This window comes from Rhinopithecus bieti, unplaced genomic scaffold (genome assembly GCF_001698545.2).
Source record: "Rhinopithecus bieti isolate Rb0 unplaced genomic scaffold, ASM169854v2 scaffold_2721, whole genome shotgun sequence".
Taxonomy (NCBI): domain Eukaryota; kingdom Metazoa; phylum Chordata; class Mammalia; order Primates; family Cercopithecidae; genus Rhinopithecus; species Rhinopithecus bieti.
The window spans coordinates 507,142-529,941 of NW_016803895.1; the positions used below are offsets into that span (position 1 = coordinate 507,142).

At 35.7% G+C, this 22,800-nt stretch overlaps 1 protein-coding gene across 1 annotated transcript in view; it reads right to left on the reverse strand.

The window, feature by feature from the left end:
* The window catches only part of LOC108519001 (copine-8-like), a 262,053-nt gene that overhangs the window by 76,004 nt on the left and 163,249 nt on the right, over window positions 1-22,800 (reverse strand). Inside the window, 1 exon segment of the mRNA XM_017857756.1 lies at window positions 6,864-6,939. Within this exon segment, the coding sequence (XP_017713245.1) occupies window positions 6,864-6,939 (76 nt within the window).

A 22,800-nucleotide genomic window follows, 5' to 3' on the forward strand; every position in this document is an offset into this window, starting at 1 on the left:
AAACAAACAAACAAAAAACTAAGAAAACAGAATAAAGTACATTTTTCAGATTTAAGTAGAAAATCTAAAGGAGAAATTGGTCATTCATTCATTCCATGTATTATTTACTGTGTATTTCAGAAAGCCCTAATTGAACACATTCTACAGGAAAACACGCAACAGTAAGGATATTGAGCATCATTGGCAAGATCACACATTTTTCAGATGGTTCAATGGTTATACTATTAAATATGGAGCAGGTTGTTTGGAGGAGAAAGGTAATGTTTGATCTCGAGGTTTGAAGAATTCCTCAATTCTTCCAGATAATTTGAGGAACACAACACTCTGAACAATATATAGGAAATCAGTGAATAAAATTAATTCAATCAAAAGTTTGAAAACAAAAAGTTCAGCGATACATTTTCTTGAAAACTGTATTTCAGCATTTTCTACCTAAAATCATTCATCTGGCATTATGCCTTTGGTTTAGAAGAGAATTTTCCTAAATTTTAGGAGTAACTTTTAGTAGAATTTCATAAGCATCTTTCAGTTCATATGAGTGTTTTGCTGTCAGCACATCATAATATAGTATTGTCATAGAAAAAATTACCTTATGACTTGGTTTTAAATTACATAATTAAATTTAATTGCCTAAAGATGTTTTCATTTAATCATATAGGGCCATTTCAATCGCCAATAATACATCTGATATAACAATATTAAATTTATATAATATATAAACATAGTAGCATTTGTCACTTCTAAAACTAAATAATGAACTAGGGAAGTTACTTTAGAATGATGGAGTAAGGCTCTCTGAAAAGTTGCTCATCCATAAAGACAATGAGAACACTAGCAAAATTGTCAAAATCAAATTTTTTCATGAATCTTGAAATTAATCAAAGGCTTGCAACAATCAGTGATAACTCATTCAAGAAAAGAGTAAATCTCACTTTGTCATTTTAACTTGCTTTACTCTAAACCTACTTTTCCCAGCTCTGTATGTAGTAGCATTGAAAACTGTCAGCCAGGCAACTACAGTAGCTGTGTAAACCAACAGTCTAAAAGCCACTGGAGGGGACAGAATGGATATGAAGTTCTTCAAAAGTGTTTGAGGTAATGAATATGATAATTACCCTGATTTGATCATTACACAATGTATATATGTACTGAAACACCACACTGTACACCATTAACATTTATAATTAACATGTGACAATTAAAACAAAACTTTAAAAAAAAGTGTCTTTTCCAGAGAATTGTCATTAACTGACTTATATGGAAGCTTTCTGGAAAAGCTCCATTCATAGGGCTTGGGCTTGTGGTTATTTGACTTAACTCAAAGCCTGCTCAGAGGTAAATGCCCTATCTCCAGGACATTTGTTGAAAGCAGACAGTGGCAAGTGTTTAACAATAGCATATCTGCTGGAGGTGATGATATAATCTGGGGCAAGTAAGAGGCTAACTCAAAACCAAAAGGAAGATTGAGGGAATGAGATTTGTTTAGAGGGGCTTTTAAAAGCTCTGGTATATTGCTGGAAATCTAGAAGCCTATGCCCTTTGAAGGGGTGTACATATGCCCAGGAAAGATTTAGGGAATTCTTTTCTCTGTTCAACCACAAATCTGTGCTCAAACAAGTGAAAGTTAAGGCAGGATTTTACGTCGTTGGAGCATATAAGGAATGTCCAAATGTACACAAATCTCTGTCAAAACATCTGCTGTCCACGGAGCTAACCAAGCAAAGACTTCAGTAGCCCACACAACAAAGAATAATTTTATACAATTAGTCCATGAAAATCACTAAACAAAGAGCAAAAAACACAAACCTTGGAGAAGGCAGAGAATCTGATTCCCAATGTGCTGCATTATATTATTTAAAGTTTCCAGCATTCAACAACAAAACAAGATATGCAAAGAAACAGGAAAGTATGCCCCATACTTTTCTATACATAGAAGGAAGAAGTTGACAGAAATTGTCCCTGGGGACGTGCAGATATGGGATTCATTAAACAAAATCTTTAGCTCAGCTATTATAAATATATTGAAAGAAGGAAATCATGTCTAAAGGATGAAACAATTCCTTACCCAATAGAAAATATCAAAATCGATCAAAATTATATAAAAGGAACCAAATAAGAATTCTCAACTTGTAAAGTACAACTGAAATGAAAATTCACCAGAAGAGTTTGACGGAACATTTGAGCTGGCAGAAGAAATAATCAGTTGTGGGGAAAAGAAAGAGAGAACAGACTGTTACTGTGTCTATGTAGAAAGAAGTAGACATAAGAGACTCCATTTTGTTCTGTACTAAGAAAATTCTTCTGCCTTGAGATGCTGTTAATCTGTAACCCTAACCCCAACTCTGTCCTTGCAGAGACATGTACTGTGGTGACTCAAGGTTTAGTGGATTTTGGGCTGTGCAGGGTGTGCTTTGTTAAACAAGTGCCTGAAGGCAGTATGCTTGTTAAAAGTCATTACCATTCTCTAAATCTCAAGTACCCAGGGGCACATACAATGCGGAAGGTCACAGGGACCTCTGCCTAGGAAAGCTAGGTATTGTCCAAGGTTTCTCCCCACGTGATAGTCTGAAATATGGCCTCCTGGGAAGGGAAAGACCTGATTGTCCCCAGTCAACACCCGTAAANCTAAAACTAAATAATGAACTAGGGAAGTTACTTTAGAATGATGGAGTAAGGCTCTCTGAAAAGTTGCTCATCCATAAAGACAATGAGAACACTAGCAAAAATTGTCAAAATCAAATTTTTTCATGAATCTTGAAATTAATCAAAGGCTTGCAACAATCAGTGATAACTCATTCAAGAAAAAGAGTAAATCTCACTTTGTCATTTTAACTTGCTTTACTCTAAACCTACTTTTCCCAGCTCTGTATGTAGTAGCATTGAAAACTGTCAGCCAGGCAACTACAGTAGCTGTGTAAACCAACAGTCTAAAAGCCACTGGAGGGGACAGAATGGATATGAAGTTCTTCAAAAAGTGTTTGAGGTAATGAATATGATAATTACCCTGATTTGATCATTACACAATGTATATATGTACTGAAACACCACACTGTACACCATTAACATTTATAATTAACATGTGACAATTAAAAACAAAACTTTAAAAAAAAGTGTCTTTTCCAGAGAATTGTCATTAACTGACTTATATGGAAGCTTTCTGGAAAAGCTCCATTCATAGGGCTTGGGCTTGTGGTTATTTGACTTAACTCAAAGCCTGCTCAGAGGTAAATGCCCTATCTCCAGGACATTTGTTGAAAGCAGACAGTGGCAAGTGTTTAACAATAGCATATCTGCTGGAGGTGATGATATAATCTGGGGCAAGTAAGAGGCTAACTCAAAAACCAAAAAGGAAGATTGAGGGAATGAGATTTGTTTAGAGGGGGCTTTTAAAAGCTCTGGTATATTGCTGGAAATCTAGAAGCCTATGCCCTTTGAAGGGGTGTACATATGCCCAGGAAAGATTTAGGGAATTCTTTTCTCTGTTCAACCACAAATCTGTGCTCAAACAAGTGAAAGTTAAGGCAGGATTTTACGTCGTTGGAGCATATAAGGAATGTCCAAATGTACACAAATCTCTGTCAAAACATCTGCTGTCCACGGAGCTAACCAAGCAAAGACTTCAGTAGCCCACACAACAAAGAATAATTTTATACAATTAGTCCATGAAAATCACTAAACAAAGAGCAAAAAACACAAACCTTGGAGAAGGCAGAGAATCTGATTCCCAATGTGCTGCATTATATTATTTAAAGTTTCCAGCATTCAACAACAAAAACAAGATATGCAAAGAAACAGGAAAGTATGCCCCATACTTTTCTATACATAGAAGGAAGAAGTTGACAGAAATTGTCCCTGGGGACGTGCAGATATGGGATTCATTAAACAAAATCTTTAGCTCAGCTATTATAAATATATTGAAAGAAGGAAATCATGTCTAAAGGATGAAACAATTCCTTACCCAATAGAAAATATCAAAAATCGATCAAAATTATATAAAAAGGAACCAAATAAGAATTCTCAACTTGTAAAGTACAACTGAAATGAAAAATTCACCAGAAGAGTTTGACGGAACATTTGAGCTGGCAGAAGAAATAATCAGTTGTGGGGAAAAGAAAGAGAGAACAGACTGTTACTGTGTCTATGTAGAAAGAAGTAGACATAAGAGACTCCATTTTGTTCTGTACTAAGAAAAATTCTTCTGCCTTGAGATGCTGTTAATCTGTAACCCTACCCCCAACTCTGTCCTTGCAGAGACATGTACTGTGGTGACTCAAGGTTTAGTGGATTTTGGGCTGTGCAGGGTGTGCTTTGTTAAACAAGTGCCTGAAGGCAGTATGCTTGTTAAAAGTCATTACCATTCTCTAAATCTCAAGTACCCAGGGGCACATACAATGCGGAAGGTCACAGGGACCTCTGCCTAGGAAAGCTAGGTATTGTCCAAGGTTTCTCCCCACGTGATAGTCTGAAATATGGCCTCCTGGGAAGGGAAAGACCTGATTGTCCCCCAGTCAACACCCGTAAAGGGTCTGTGCTGAGGAGGATTAGTAAAAGAGGAAAGAAGGCCTCTTGGCAGTTGAGATAGAGAAAGGCATCTGTCTCCTGCCCATCCCTGGGCAATGGAATGTCTTGGTGTAAAACCCCATTGTATGTTCTATTTACTGAGACATGAGAAAACCGTCTTAGGGCTGGAGGCGGGACATGCTAGCAGCAATGCTGCTCTTTATGCACTGAAAATGTTTATGGAGATGTTTGCATATGCACATCAAGGGACAGCACTTTTCCTTAAACTTATTCGTGTCACAGAGATCTTTATTCGTATGTCTTTCTGCTGACCTTTTCCCTACTGTGACCCTATTGTCCTGCCACTTCCCCTTTTTCTTTTCAATGGTAAAGATAATGATCAATAAATACTGAGGGAACTCAGAGACTGGTGTCAGCCTGCGTCTTCTGTATGCTAGGCGCCGGTCCCCTGGGGCCACTTTTTCTTTCTCTATACTTTGTCTCTGTGCCTCATTTCTTTTCTCAAGTCTCTCCTTCCACCTGATGAGAAACGCCCACAGGTGTGGAGGGGCAGTCCACCTCTTCAATCAGTAATTTTGCAGATTTGTCAACTGAGATTTTGTTTCCAAAACAAAAAAAGGAAAAAAAACCAAAACAACAACAAAAAAGAAAAAAACAGAGGCCAAGAGAGCCATGAGACACCATTAAGCATAACAAGGTAAGTAGAATGGTAGTACCAAAAAGAGAGAGGAGAAAGAGAAAGTGGCAGAAATAATTATTTGAAGAACTAATGGCTGAAAAATTTTTTGGTTGCTTGATAAACCTGAATCCCTTGCACAAGTATAGATAATAAAGTTTGTAATGTATTGGACCAAAGATTGTCCATTGAACTTCTAAAATTACTTGTACATAATTCATAATGGTCTCCTAGATTTTCTTCAGACTGATGTCTTCTTTTGAAAATATGTATAATAAAAAAACATTTATATTTGAAGTCACGGCTTTACAGGGTATTTAAGAACACATAAACATTATTAAGCTTCTTCGTCATCTCATGACATGTGGCACCAGTCTTGTCATTTAGCAAGCTTTATTGGACAAGAGAGTCTGGGGACTGACTGAAACCAATGATGAGAAAATGCTATAAAAGCTAGAGAAACTAAAAGTGGTTAATCACTGGAATATTATATGCTGACCAGCAGCAGATGATGCCTAAGTACAAGGAGAACTAGTGTGCATGTGTGTTCTTCCTCAGCCTTGATGTTAGGTAGACAAAATAGGTATTTACATAATTACGAGCTGTCTTACATGACTTATTTCCTGTTTAGAGCCTAAATATCATTTCCTTGAAAGACCCAGATAGACTAATGTATTACTTTATCTTTGTCTCTGACTGAGAAATTTTTTTGAGAGCTGAGTTTGGCCCCTCTGTAATAATCTCATAGAGCACTAAGTATACTACTATATAGAGCACATATCAATCTATACAAAACATATTTTATATCTGCCTCTCCCATTAGACACTGAAATTTATACTCACCTCTGTATCCCCAGTGCCAAACATAGAACATAAAATGTAGAAACTACTTAATAAAATTGTTTTAGGAATGAATAAATGAAGGCTGGAATAAAGTGGTAGAAGGAGATTTCTCCACTCTCTACTTAACAGAGGCCAATTTTAGCATCAACCTGGCAGGGAAGTATTACCACTGTTGATTAAATACTGAGATATTCTCCTTTAGTATCCACATATATTAAAATTTAAAGTTATAGGAAATGTACAGATATCATAGCTCAAGGAACAACAGTGCTAGAACATACTATACGCTCAACACATATTTGGTGATTAACTGGCACGGTGGTTTCAGGCAGAAATAACTACAATGTGTCTGCTTTAACAACCTGAATTTCTTTAATGCCTGCCTATTACCTTGTCATTCCCTTCAGTCTCCACCTAAACGGCAGTGAAGGTGCTCAGATATATATGTAGACCACAGCTCATTTTATAATGCCACACTGACAGCTAAAATGCCTAATCTTCTTCTTTATTAGCAAGGGATGGAAGAGGAGGTTGATAAAAAGGCAAAACATAAAGGCTGAAGCTTAAGAAACAATATACTCATATCTATATTTTTTAAAGTAAAATGCTTTATACACAAGAATTAAAAAACAAAAACATTTAAATGTGACTTGAAGAAGTATTATTATTGAATCTAAAAATGTCTACTCAACAACTTCAAAGATTCTTACATACATTGATACTTAGTTAACCTTTGGCAGTTATGCTTTGCAGAATCCATACTTTTAAAGCATAGACTTATTTATTCCAGAAAAAAACAATGGTAAAATAAAATGGCTCTTACCTCATATACGTTGAATTGTGACTGCCCTCTAGAAAGTTCCCTATAGCTTGTTGTAAATTCTCCAATGAAATCATGACTAAAATTAAAGGAAAAAGGTACAGAAGCTTTCATATATTTGTCAATTGTATTTCAAAGGTTTTAGAAAGGTTTAATCATTATGAAAAAAATGCTTGATATTATTATGAATATAACTTAATAATTTACAAAATATTTAAAAGGACTAACACATAACTACATTCTTCACTAATCTAAAATTATGTATATTGGACAATTATATTTTATTAATATCCAAATGTTTAATTTATTCCACTAATATTAACATTTCAAACAGGTATACTAGTTTTAATAACTCGTATCTCAAAACCGTTAAATCACCTGTTATTCAAATGATTAATTAGGATGAAAGTTAGAGACTACACTAATACATTTATTATTTTCCATATCTATGGATATCTATTTTTTAAATACAATAATTTAAAATCTTCAAACTTTCCTATGGCCATAGTGTAATAGGATGCTATTTTAAAAAGGTATAACATATTAACATGTATAATAGTCACTCAACTTTTTTTCTATAATAATAGTTAATAAATATTTTATCAATAACAACATGTTAATTCAGAATTTCTTCACCTTAAGTAATCATCACTATGTTCTCAGGTGCCTTCTCAGTTTAGGGGAGGAGGGGTAAGGATTGAGTAAACATGTATTAGTTCTCACTAAAAAGCTTTTATCAACTGAGGTTGACCTGTGCAACTACAAAAAATATGCTAAATATTCAGTGGTTTAGAGCAGACTCATATTCTACTCCTTTGAGTTAATTTAATGGCCAGTGCTAAGTTGAACACACACTGCTGAGAAGTAAGTGCAAAATGCTGGTATTCAGTGCAATGGTGAAATGTAGTATGTCAGAAGAAGATACAGATTGTAGGAGCTAAAGCAGTATAACAAAGAGAAACATGATGAAAAATACTTTGATAATAAATCACAACCAATAATTTCCTTGTGATTCAATAATACTGTTTTGCTATTTCCTGTTAATGTAATCACAACTAAAATAATTATTCTATGTTATAAGTCCCAAGCTCTCTGACTGCATTTACAAGATAAAGTTTACTCCAGTACCATTTATCTGGCTGGTGTCTGTTTACATCTCTATATTTTTCCATACCTTTTATTACATGCATGTGTTATTTAAAGTCTGAAGGAATGAATTAAAGAGGTATTTTGAGGAAACTGATTACTACTATAGCTAGTAATTTGGCTCTTAGTCCTTGAGTAAAGTGATTAAACTGTTGAATAAAATCTGTTCATTAGGATCATTTCTATGCTTGTATTTTTTGGGAATATGGTATTCCCAAATAGTGGGAAAACGGTATTATGCATAGTCACATTTACACCTGAAACCTGTAGGACAGTCTACAAACTTATCCATCCTCCTCTACTTTTGGGGTATTACTCCCCTATATCACTTATCTTTTACTGTACAGCTCAGCTATGATATCCATCAAGAAGTCTTTTCTGCTTCATTCCCTTCTTTTTTGCTCTCAAAAACATAAAACAAGCAAACAACCAGTATCTCTCATCACAGTACCTATATTGTATTAAACCCACCTATTCATGTGTTTCCTCTCTTCACCTATGTTTTGAAGGCAAGAAAGGTATTAACTTCATCTCAGGATTCCCAGCATCCCCCTCCGTACCTGCTACACAATGGGTGCAGCTGAGTTTTGCAAACACACTTAGGGCAATAGCACAGTCATGCTGTGATTTTACCTTGCCAGTGATATTAACAAATTTGCCTGACATCAATTATATTCAGCCCAAAAGAATGGCACAAGTGCCAATCATATTAAACATATTAATCTTCTCTATCTCCTTAAAACAACTTTGAGAGTAATGCAGAAAACTATGATTTTCCATGAAAATGCCCCCAGATAATTACAACAAAGTTATGAAAAAAAGAGAACATTGCCTTTTTTGGCACATCTGAAGATTTTCCTGAAGGCCACTCTTCAATAGATAATGCTTATTTTCCTGACATTTATCTAGTTTTGCATATAATATGGATCAATGGCAAATACATACCTAATCCATCTCATCCCTTTCTCTACCAACATGTTGTATTGAGTTAGTCAGTCAAACTCTGGGTCCTTAAGTCTTCACCTCAAAATTGGAGGTAATGCCTACTTTCTATTTCAAACATCAACCCAGAGAATTCATTTGATTCTTTCTATGAAAGGTATTTAACTTATCAAAGTCACTTCTAGAATACAATCTAATTATGAAGACAGTAACTCCAGAAACACATTTTTCAATAAAGAAGTTTTAATCAAATTAATTTGTAAAGAAGTAATAGGCTTACGAATGGATGTGTGTTGTATCATAATATTTTGGAGTTACACACGCATGTGGCTTGTGTTGTTCTCACAGGTATACTGAATTCACAAGGCATGTCTCCCCTTTGGAGTACATCACAGTGTGACATGTTTCAGGTATGTATCAAAGGATATCTCAAATGAGGATCTGTACACAAATTGTATATGAAAGACAACTTCTCTAATTTGGATGCTAAAGGGATTTTGGAACAAAATTGGCATGATCTTTCTCATGGGAACAACACCCTTAGTTTTTGTCTCTCATTTGTACTTCAGAGCAGTGATTTCCCATGTTTCCCTGTCTTGCAATTCTGTTCAAGTCCTGGAACACATATCAAGATTTTTGAAAATAGTGAGTTTGAAAATGGCGCAGTCACGAAAATAAAATACCCCTTTGACTGAAATGTAGTTACGATGATCCTAATTAAACACATGGGTTGCAGACATTTTTACTGTTTAAACCTGTATTTGTGGGCAGAGGGCAGCAGAGTTTTTCAGAGGTGACTGGAACCAAGCCTTTAATTCCATGATTACGAGTAAAATGCACCATGAAACTTGTGCTTTCCTACTATCACCACAAAAAGCCATCTTCATAGGTACAGATAACAACGTATTAGCTCTCCCTGATTTTGCTTTCTTTGCTTTCGTTGTAGGCATAGTGTTTGACAAACTTTTCAGCATCTAAGAATGATTTCTTACACGATAACATCAACAACCTTCACTGATTCTTAAAGAAAATAGTTAAAACATCAACAAAATCAAGCCTTTTCTTCCTTTTAACTTCTTCAAATCCTGATAATCTAGTTTCTTAAAAAGGTAAGAAATATGACCTTTCAGCATTCCTAGATTATGAGCTGATTTATGTCTAAATCTGCAGAACTAGCATAATTTTAATTAATTGCCCCAGTAAACATAAACTATAAGCATATTTTGAGCAAAATAATTTTTTATTCATAAAGTCCTGGTTCATGTTTTACTATTAATAGTAATCATTATATATAAGATTATATCAATGTATTCAACGTAGAAGTGATGATTTATCTCCAGCTTTGCTGACACTTTAAATCATTTCAAGAGGTTTATATTTCCTTTGTTCTCTATGTAGATTACAATAGTACTCTGGGCCTCCAAGATGGAAATAGAGATAAAACCACTCTCATAAATTAAGAGTTCAGCAGGAGAACTAGGCTAATTTTATCAGTCTTATCTGCACCTGCTCATTAGTCCATTTCAAATACTGACAGAATTTTTAAAAGATATAAATATCTTTTTATACTTATATATAATAAGTTCTATTGCCCTGCTGGGTGTGTGTGTGTGTGTGTGTGTGTGTGTGTGTGTGTGTGTGTGTATAAAATGGTACATTTATATAATCCTACATTTCTGTATGTTACTATTTCATCTATTATGATTATTGAATATTTTATTAATTTTATTTTCACCTCTTGATTATATCTACACAAAGATACAAGAAGACTAGAACAAATCACATTTTCTAAGGTAAAGATAATATTTTTATTGTGGTTTACATTGGTAAAGCAAGTGCTATAAGCCATAGTTAAGGATATGTTATATATAAAAATTTATCACATTTAAAGCCAAAATTGTATGCCTACTTAGTTATGCAAAATTATTTTTTTAAAAAACAGGATATATACATATTTTTAAGTATATTCATAATGGTAGGTCATTTAAGTTGCATGGGTATCTATTAGACATAATTTAAACTTTAACTCCACATAAAGTATACTTTTAAAATATAAATACCTTTAATTCTGTTTCTATTGCTTCTAACAAGCTGAATGCACTAGAATATTGTCAAACAAAAGCTCCCCATTCAAATTAAAATTTGCCTACACAAATAGAAAGCATACGATAATTAAGACGAAAAATTCTTAACAGGAAATAATTTTACCTAGCAATGTTTCACAAATGTAACTTAATCCATTAAAAAGTAGAATGGAGTTTCTTTATCCAGTTATGACCTTGGATACTTATCTAGAATTATATTAATTCGAAACTTTACTGTGATCATGTCTGAGGTTAAAATCTTGTCCAGTTTCATGGATTTTAAAATATTTATGTCGCTCACATACTTTGTATGTGATTGAATTCAGTTTTTAGCTTGAACGCTAATCTCTAGAAAAGGAAGTCTGTGTGACTCAGTATCCTGTTTCAAAAGTTTAAACTATAAGCCAGTAAGTTATAATTTTTTTCAGAGTAATGGTAATTAATAATAGTAACAATTATTATTATAAGCAAAACAAAAAAGCAGCATTATTATAAAATGATGACATATTCAATGCTTAACAAAGACTGAAGTTAAAAAAACTGTGCTACTAAATCTGTATTCTTGTATCTTTTTCTTTTTATGTCATTGGTCTATGGCTAAATAAATGCAATTAAAGGTGATCACTTACTTTCCCACATACTAGTAACAGATACCTTATTCAAGAAACAAATATAAAAATATACGGCTGGGGCGCGGTGGCTTCAAGCCTGTATCCCAGCACTTTGGGAGGCCGAGACGGGCCGGAATCACAGATCAGGAGATCAGACCATCCTGGCTAACACGTGAAACCCCGTATCTACTAAAAAATACAAAACTAGCGGCGAGGTGGCGGCGCCTGTAATCCCAGCTACTCGGGAGCTGAGGCAGGAGAATGGCAAGGACCCGGGAGGCCGGAGCTTACAAGTGAGCCCGATGATGGCGCCCACTGCAGCTCGCAGCCTGGACGACAGAGTTAAAGACTCCATCCTCAAAAAAAAAAAAAAAAAAAAAAAGAAAAAAGAACAAATATACACATACTTCAGTCATAAGTAGACAAGACAAATTAAATTTGCAGTTCAAAAAACTTTACTTTATATAGCACAGTAGTTCAAAAAATGTTTTTTCTCTGTCAGCCATCACTACCACCGTAAGTCATTTAAAGATAATAATTTCATCTCAATTTCTCTCACGTTTTCACAGAGATTAAGCCTGGAACACAGGGAAGTCCATAACTTTTTGAACCAAAGTTCGTATCTTGATAAGAAAGCACAAAGAAAAAAAAAATCTGCCAGGAGTAACACATACTCATTCTCTCTCTCTCTCCTGAACACACGTATACAACACAAAACCCCTAGCCTGAAGTAGCAAAAGTTGGCAAGTTGCACTCTAGACTCCACTGCTACCTAAGGATAGGGTCTTTTCAATGGCAAACAGTTCCTTCTTTGTCTCTGGCGTATTCTCTCCTCTGTGTTTTGGGACACCACTTCCCAGAGTTGTGCCAAAGTTGCCAAAAGGCATCCTAAGTGTTCTAGCTCCCTCGCCATTCTTGCTTGTGGAGCCGGCTACCAGTTTCCATGCCTTCTCTGGCCACCAGTCTACATACTGTTCATTATCTTCCTGACAGACTGAGGGACTCCAAAAAGGGCAACAGGGATCAACTGCAAAGGGTCAAAGTCACAAAGAGGAGGAGATTAAAGTAAATTTGCTATTGAAATTCTTTCAAACCTATGCGAGGGAAATGCATGTTGGAAAACATTCTTTGATAATGTCAGGGTTTTAGATTTAATAGTCTTACAAACCCCAAAAATATACGTCTACCCAGTACAAAGTTATGTAAATTGTTGCTTTTGTCGTTTTCAATCAATCAATACGTAGAGACAATTTAGATAAATCAAGTCCCAAAAGCACTTATCCCAGCTCCCATCAAATTTGCCTAGAATATTTGCCTCAAATAAATCAAGTAACTCACAAATTTTATTTTGTGCTGTGTAGACAAGGGCTTGTTAGTCAAAAAAGGTACATTATGAAATTTTAAAAGATCATCCCACCACTTCAGTGAAATTTTGAATTTAGAGCTGACAGTGTACTGTAATCCTTGACATAGATTTTATTTGGCAACTCAGACCTTTCTGATTTGAAAGAATTTTCAGTCAGTGGGGGATTGTGTACATATTTTAATATTAACGTAGAAGTAATAACTACTTATTACCATTCGGTATTTATAAAGTTCTTTTTGGATTCTTACATCATTACTCTTTTACCTCTCAAAATTAATTACTTTTTTTTTTTTTTTTTTTTTTTTTTTTTTTTTTTTTTTTGAGACAGAGTCTCACTGTTGCCGACACTGGAGTGCAGTGGGGTGATCTTGGTTCAGTGCAGCCTCCAACCCTCCAATTCAAGGGATCCTGCCACGTTAGCCTCTCAAGTATCTGGAACCACAGGGCATACCACCACACCCAGCTAATTGCTGTCTTTTTGTAGAGACAGGGTTTCGCCATATTGGCCAGGATGGTGTCAAACTCCTGGGCTCAAGAGATCACCCGCCTTGGCTTCCTAAAGTGCTTGGATTACAGGCATGAGCTGCCACGCCCAGCCTAAAACTACTTTCTTAAAACTTTTTTTTTTTTTTTTTTGAGACGGAGTCTCGCTTTGTCGCCCAGGCTGGAGTGCAGTGGCGCGATCTCGGCTCACTACAAGCTCCACCTCCCGGGTTCCCGCCATTCTCCTTCCTCAGCCTCCCGAGTAGCTGGGACTACAGGCGCCCGCTACCACGCCCAGCTAAATTTTTTTTTTTGTATTTTTAGTAGAGACGGGGTTTCACCGTGTTAGCCAGGATGGTCTCCATCTCCTGACCTCGTGATCCACCCACCTCGGCCTCCCAAAGTGCTGAAACAAACTTCCTAGATTTTGTGAGGTTTCAATAATTCCTTATATGGTTTTTGAAGAGTGTTACTTTCTGAAAATGGTTTTAACAATATAAATGTTCTCAAAGCATTAGAATATGGAAATAGTATAGTTCACCTCAAAAAAGACTTTTTGTTAGAAGTCTGCATGCGTTATATACTTTTTTAACCAAGTGAGGCTCCCGAAAACTATGAAGTAAAGTTTCAGAATTACTGAGCTCCCCAGAGACATTAAATCTAAGAATTTAAAAAGCTGTGTGAGCTGCTGCTTGGATGGTATAATATCTGTGTGTGGAAACTCTTCTTTTAAATATGCATAGCAGGTAACTTGTTCCTAAAACACATTATAAAAATCTTTGAATATTCTATGAAAATGAAAGAAATATCCTTGCCGTCCTGCAAAAATAATGTCTGCATGTTGGTTCTACCTTTGGGTTCTACTGACTTTGGGTCACTTAGTAGGCTTTGTAATAAATTTTTTCACCCCCTCAAAACCATAAAATGCATTTTCCTATTCACTTTTTTAAAGTTGATATAATTAATTAGGGAATACTAAAATTTTATTTTGGTTTCTTTGAAGAAAAGTATTACCTTAGAAAATAAAAATGTAGCCCTAATCTCTATATGCTGAAATTAATTTTAGAGATTAAAATTTACATTTTAACACATGTATTCCAATGGCTTGATTCATTTAGTCTCTACTATGATATATTCAGAATGAGTTTGTGCTCTAAAGTAGATGTGATAAGATAAGGGAGACTCTACAATATGGTAGACTCTTTCTACATATGTAATATCTTATTCTATACTTTTAGGAAACATAACACTAGGGATATGTTTAGATAATAATGACTTAAAAGAGGCACTGTCAACGTGTGAAGACTTAAATAGAAGGATATTTTTCTATAGATTTAAACAAAAATCCCACTGTGAATTCATTTTAAAACATAAACCATAGGAAGCATTCTTCCTTTGGTTCTGATCCTTCCATATCAGAAATTTCTTTTCTTGTTTGCTATGTTTATTTTGTTCTACATACAATACAATGTAAACCCAAAAATTGTAAGTTAACAAGTTTGCATGTCTATCCTAGAGTTGTAATCATAGTATAATACAAGAAAAACCAGCAATATAAGTAGCATGATCCATAAACATTTTTTCATGTTTATAATATTTTATTTCATGTGTGCATCAATATAGAAATTTAGAATATTTGGTTTCTGAAGGAAAAAGTTGTCTAAATTCTAAAACACTCCATAGCATAGTATACACAATACTATTTCATTTGTATTTAACTAAATACACAATTTAACTGAAAATTTAAAACCTCACATTAATTTGATATTCTTAAAGAACATTTATATAATAAATATTAATCATAGAATTATGATACCAAAAAAAGTAAATCCTTTTATGACCTTATTTATTAGTCAGAAAGCATTTACTGAGTATTTCCTCTTCCTGAATTTTAATGCCAAATAATGATATTACAACCATTAAATATGCACATGAAATACATTTAATAAAGTAGAAGAGAATGGGTTAGTCTCTTAAATTTCTTTGAAGATGTCAAAGTCGATGAAATACCAAAGATTTTATGTGGTGTTTGCTTTATATTGAAATGCTGTAATTTTTAGTAGCATAAATCTTACTGTAGACTATATTTTCTGGTTAAATCTATAATGCAAAAATTATCCAAAATATTTTAAAAGATCATATATGCCACAGAAAAGTATGGCTTCCCTTTGTAATGATGTGGATAATTGAGGCAATTACTTAGATCACTGAAATATACAATTACCTATATATTTTAAATAGAACGACTTGAAGCCTTTATTTTACTTCTGTCATACGTTCATACAAATTAAAAAGTATGAGTATCTAAAACTATGTGCACAAGCAGGCTGGAACCAAGAATGTCACAGTTGAACTCCAGAGACTAAATTTTAAAAGCAAAGACAAAATTCTTGATTTAGGGAGCAGAAAATCAAACTTCAGGCCATAAAGTAATATTAAGGGTACATTAGGAGATACATAAATTATCTCCAGTATACTGGAGAAGTGTGTGTCAGTCATTCAGTCAAAAAAATTACAAATAAGTAAAAGCAACACTGAAATATATCTGAGTATTTATCAAAGCTGAATTTTTATTGGCAGTGACAGTATGCTACATCTCTTTGTTTCTGCCAGATAAATAACTATAAAATTTTCTTTTCCAGGCATGAGTTGACTATAACATGAATAAATAGCTAAACATATTTTTGTTTGGTTTTAATTATCTCAGGTAGTATCTATTGTAATCAGCAACAAGTGCCAAAGGTTAAGAATTTGTGCTTTCAAGAAAAGATTCTGGACTTCTGAATATCAGAAGAAATATCTAGTTTTCAGATAAAGGGAACCAGAGTAAAACACAGAGAGGTCTTGGAAACATCTGTGTCTGTTAGGAAGCATGAACTAAACCTTACATAAGAAAGCACAATAGATTCAGGTTGGTGTAATCTGAAATATTTCAATTCCTCTGGCATGAGGTAATCACGAATTCCAGTATTGTCTAGATTACAACTATCTGCTAGGTTTACAGTTGGGATTCTCCTCATCAGAACTAAAGAAAGGCTACTAGAATTTTAAATTCACCCATTCAGAATCTAAGTCCATTATATCTACCTCTATACCCCCAAACTGACAAGTTAGCAACGCCTTATTCTCCTATTCCCATCAATAATACTATATATATTTCCTTGTCAACTACATTTAGACTTTGAGAATTGTGTTTTACATCAGACTTCAATTAAAATAATGTTGCTGTTATAAACCCATAGATGTTATCCCTTTAACACTGTCCCTACTACCCAAGCTTCATGTGATGTTGAAAAATGAAAACTCATAAATGTGAAATCTGAAGGCTCCACATTTTGAAGCCGTCATATAGGTAAACTTGGGCAAGAAACTGAACTTCATTTCATTTATCAACAAAAGCAGAACGACCATAAGTTATGTATGCCTATCAGGATTTTTGCAAGGATCATATGGAAAAGTATGTAAAAAAAGTACTTTGTAGACGGAAAAGCTCTATGCATATTCAAAGTGTACTTTAGATGGTATTCATAACAATGGTTTTGTTATTCTTTTTCTTACCTTTGCTACCAACCTAATATAGGTTTTCATTACTCTCCTAATGACCTCCATAACCTTCCAACTAGTCCTTGCACTTCTGTATCTGTCTGATTCCAATTCATTCTACAGATATTTTCCCACACCTTTGGCCATGCCAAAATGTGCCTGATTCGGAGTCAAAAAGTTTCTCAAAGATTCCAAAATTTCAATGGGATTCAATACATAAACCCCAGTGTGTCATTACAGGCCTTCTACCATATGATCTTGACCTACTTTTCTATGTCTGCATTTCTCCTGAATTCCCTCTAATACATTATAACCTACTCAGAACCACATTGCCAAAGCAGAACTTTTCATCCACAATATCTGCCCTTTTTTGAGTCCTTCATTCCTTTCAGATAAATCACATATCATACTTTATCATGAACATATCTGGGATACTTCAACACAGATGTGAACTTATCCTTTCCTGAAATCCAGCATCACATTATACCTCTCTCAGGAAACATCCATGCTCTACCTGGTATTTTGTTCCTGGAATTTTATCGCACACTTTACAGGAACATACCCTTCTTCAGTCCATGGGCTGGATAGCAATCATCTTTAAATTCCCCTGCAGTAACTAGTATAGTGACCCATACTTAATAGATGTTCAGAAAACATTTGTTAAAACATAACAGTTTCACCAAGTGAGGTTACTAAGTTTGTTAGAGACAGGGTCTCCCTCTGTCTCCCAGGCTGGAGTGCAATGGTGTGATCACAGTTCATTGCAGCCTGGATCTAATGGGCTCAAGCGATCCTCCCACCTCAGGCTATCAAGTAGCTAGGACCACAGGGGTGCACCACCATGCTGGGCTAATTAAAAAAAATTATTTGTAGAGACAAGGTCTCACCATGCTACCCAGGCTGGTCTCAAACTCCTGGGCTCAAGCCCAGGAGTTTGAATTTATTTCAATAAAAGCTCTCCAGGTGATTCTTATGCATACCTCCAGTAAAAACCACTGCTTTAAGTGGCCCAATATGTATTAAGTGGCCCATATGCCAATATGTATTTCTGGCAACCAGTAGGACAATTTCAATATATTTTGTTCTTGATTACAGAAAGAGGTCAAGGTATTCTATGTCATAGGATGGAGATGACAACGTCATCACAGAGATATTCAAAATATTCTTTAATACAAAAAAAAAAAAAAAAAAACCTTTTGAACACAGATCAAAAATATTTTAGGATGTAGGTGGTAAGATTACCTAAAGTCACAAACATGCTAATCAATGAAGTATTTTATGCAGTAACTTGGTGGTCAAGAGGATTACCATGAATGGGGGAAAGAAGTCAGGCTTTCACGTTTTTTCTTTGGAAACCTTAGTATATTTCTCATGCATGTTACAATATAAATAAACCATTTTCCATACTAATTTTTTCTTAAGCTACAAATTGTAAGATAGTTAGACAACATAAGATGATAACAAAATTGACAATAACAAACAATGCTGAGGTGCTTCAGAGTTGAACGACTAAATATCATTTTGACACAAGTGTCAGTTTCTCAACATGATATTGAGAACTCTGCTTTCTTTCATTAGAAGACTGCTTTTTGCTAAAAGCATCTTTATAAGAAATCATTCATAAATGTCTCGAATGTAACAGGAACAGAAATACTTTCGGTTTAAGGACAAAAACTAACACACCTTGGAGATGCTAACAGGAACTTGAATCAACATCATCAGCTGTAAAGCAGGTATTACCTTAATTTTACAGAGAATAAAGTGCAATTAAAAGTTTCCTCTTTGTTACTGCTCAACTTTAAAACAGGAACTAGAATCAAAAAAGTGATTGAATTTGCATATGACTTAGATGGTTTTGGTCTCCTGAACTAATAAGATTGAAATGTAATATATCTTAATCGAATGAATGAGAAAAAAATGTAAGATGTGGTTTTTATGAAGAGAAATAAGAAACGTGGGACAAATGAGTGATCTGCAGGCCACCTCAGATCAGGCACACCAAAATCCAAGCCTCTATTATTGGCATATAGAATTACTCTCATCTGATCTTCCCACACTTTTCAGAAGCAACCAGATTTTCTGAATTTATTTTTAAAGAAAAGCAGATCCTGATTCAGTAATAAAACACTATATGCTCTACGAACAGTTTAATCAAACTACTACCACCAATATTCGTAGCTATTGCCAAAGATTTTCTACACAGAATCTTTTGTAGTGTCACTGCTTATTCTCCATTTTGTGTCTCTCTCACACCGAGGTGAAGTCTCTGCTTGCTTACGTACTCATCTGTGTCTCAATACTACAAGTAAAGGAGTACGAACTGGATTACGAATTTAAGTTATTTAGCCACCTACAGGAATGGAGAATTGGTATGACAAGTTGGCTTATTTATAATGTGGACATTTCTAGACAGTTGGTTAAAACCTTCTTTTCTGAATATATTTTTAAAGCTCCTGGGAAAAAATGTTGAGGATACAGAACTGCATTAAAAAAGGGGTAAAAAGTGTATTTCATCCCACCATCCAGGGATAATCTTTCTGATGGTCAATATATCTTTTCCATGTATATATTTTAAGAAAATATTCCAGATACACTGTATAAAGCTGCACTGTTCAATCTAGTAGACATTAGCCACCTGCACTCACTGAGTCCTTGAAATGTGGCTAGTATGAATTGAGTGTTCCTGTAAGTATGTAAAACATACACTGTATTTCAAAGATAGTACATAAAAAAGAAAAATATCTCAATAATTTAGATATTAATCATGTTGAATACTTCTGATATCAATTTAAGATATATTATTAAAATTAATTTTAACTGGTTCTATTTACATTTTTAATACGGCTACTAGAATAGATGTAATTTACATTTCTATTAGACAGTACTAGTATAAAGTACTCTAATTTTCACTTTTCATTTTATTTAAAAAAAGCATACTCCCAAATAAGTAAGCATTCCTAGAAAGCAATACTGTTGTAATTATTTATTTATTTGATTATTTATTTATTTTTTGAGACAGTCTCACTCTGTCGCCCAGGCTGGAATGCAATGGTGCGATCTCCGCTCACTTAAACCTCCACTTCCTGGGCTTAAGTGATTCTCCTGCCTCAGCCTCCCGAGTAGCTGGGATTACAGGCATGAGCCACCATGGCCAGCTAATTTTTGTATTTTTAGTAGAAATGGGGTTTTGCCATATTGGTCAGGCTGGTCTCCAATTTCTGACCTCAAGTGATCTGCCTGCTGTGGCCTCCCAAAGAGCTGGGATTACAGGCATGAGCGACTGCACCCAGACACAATACTATTAATAGATACATAATACTCTTTTTGATAGAAGTACCACAATTTAATTTGGACATCAGTGTTTGGTCTATCATAAATAACTGAGTTGAACATTTTACCACAAGCCTTTTCAGGTTTCTGATATTACCTTAGAATACATTCTTGGAAATAAAATTACTAGATAAAAGTCATAACAGCATTTTTAGGGATATTAATACAAGTAACTAAATAAGTTTCAGAAAATTTGCACCCATTTATAATACCTTAAAAATATAAAAACACCTATCTCAGTTCACCCTAAACAGCACTGGGTAATATATATTAAAATACTTGCCCATTTCATTTAAAAAGTTATTTAGTTTAAATAGTTTACATTAGTTTAAATGTTATTTGTTATATGTTAAGTTATATGTTTTAAATTCTTTTTTTTTGTTGTTGATTACTAGTTGACATGGTTTGAGCTCTGTGTCCCCACCCAAATCTCATCTTGTAGCTCCTATAATTCCCACATGTTCTGGGAGGAACCCTGTGGGAGGTAGTTAAATCATGGGGGTGGGTCTTTCTCATGTTGTTCTTGTGATAGTGAATAAGTGTCACAAGATCTGATGGTTTTGAAAAATGGGAGTCTCCCTGCACAAGTTACTTCTTTGCCTGCTGCCATCCATGTGAGACTTGACTTGCTCCTCCTTGCCTTCTGCCATGATTGTGAGTCTTCCCCAGCCATGTGGAATTGTAAGTTCAATTAAACCTCTTTCTTTTGCAAGTTGCCCAGTTTCAGGTATGTCTGTATCAGCAGCCTGAAAACAGGCTAATACAGTAAGTTGGTTCCAGTAGTGAGGTGTTGCTGAAAAGATACCCAAAAATACGGAAGCGACTTTGGAACTGGGTGACAGGCAGAGGCTGAAACAGCTTGGAGGGCTCAGAAGAAGACAGGAAAATGTGGGAAAGTTTGGAACTTCGTAGAGTCTTGTTGAATGGCTTTCACCAAAAGCCTGATAGCGATATGGACAGGAAGGTCCAGGCTGAGGATTACGAACTTATTGGGAAGTGGAATAAAGGTGACTCTTGTTATGTTTTAGCAAAGAGACTGGCAGTATTTTGTCCCTGCCCTAACAATTTGCGGAACTTTGAACTTGAGAGGTGATTTAGGGTATCTGGGAGAGGAAATGTCTAAGCAGCAAAGCATTCAAGAGGTGATATGGGTGCCGTTAAAGGCATTCAGTTTTATAAGGGAAGCAGAGCATAAAAGTTCATGAAATTTGCAGCCTGACAATGTAATAGAAATGAAAATCTTATTTTCTAAGGAGAAATTCAAGCAGGCTGCAGAAATTTGCATAAGGAAGGAGGAGCCAAATGTTAATCCTCAAGACAATGGGGAAAATGTTTCCAGGGCATATCAGAGGTCTTCATGTCAGTCACTCCCATCACAGGCCCAGAGGCCTAGGAGAAAATGGTTTCCTGGGTTGGGCCCAGGGTCCCTGTGATGCTCTGTGCAGTCTAGAGACTTGGTGCTCTGCATCCCAGCCACTTCAGCTTGGACTAAAAGGGGTCAAGTGCAACTTGACCTATTGCTTCAGAGGCTGGAAGCCCGAAGCCTTGGCAGCTTCCACATGGTGTTGAGCCTGCAGGTGCACAGAAGTCAAGAACTGAGGTTTGGGAACCTCTGCTTAGATTTGAAAAGATGTATGGAAACCCCTGGATGCCCAGGAAGAAGTTTGCTGCAGGGGTGGGGCCCTCATGGAGAACCTCTGCTAGGACAGTGTGGAGGGGAAATGTGAGGTCGGAGCCCCCATATAGAGTCCCTACTGGGGCACCACCTAGTGGAGCTGTGAGAAGAGGGCCATGGTCCTCCAGACCCCAGAATGATAGATCTGCTGAGAGCTTGCACCTTGCACCTGGAAAAGCCACAGACCCTCAATACCAGCCCATGAAAGCAGCCAGGAAGGGGGCTGTACCCTGCAAAGCCACAGAGGTGGAGCTGCCCAAGACCTGGGAACCCACCTCTTACATTAGCATGACCTGGCTGTGAGACATAGAGTCAAAGAAGATCATTTTGGAGTTTTAAGATTTGACTCCCTTGCTGGATTTTGGACTTGCATGGGGCCTGTAGCCCCTTTGTTTTGGTCATTGTCTCCCTTTTGGAATAGCTGTATTTATCCAATGCCTATACCCCAACTGTATCTAGGAAGTAACTAACTTGCTTTTGATTTTATAGGCTCATTGGCAGAAGGGACTTGCTTTGTCTCAGATGAGCCTTTGGACTGTGGACTTTTGAGTTAATGCTGAAATGAGTGAAGACTTTGGGGCCCCGTTGGGAGGGCAAGATTGGTTTTGAAATGTGAGGATATGAGATTTGGGAGGGGCCAGGGGCAGAAAGATATGGTTTGGCTGTGTCGCCACCCAAATCTCATCTTGAATTCCCACGTGTTGTGGGAGGGACCTGGTGGGCAGGTCTTTCCCATGCTGTTCTCCTGATAGTAAATAAG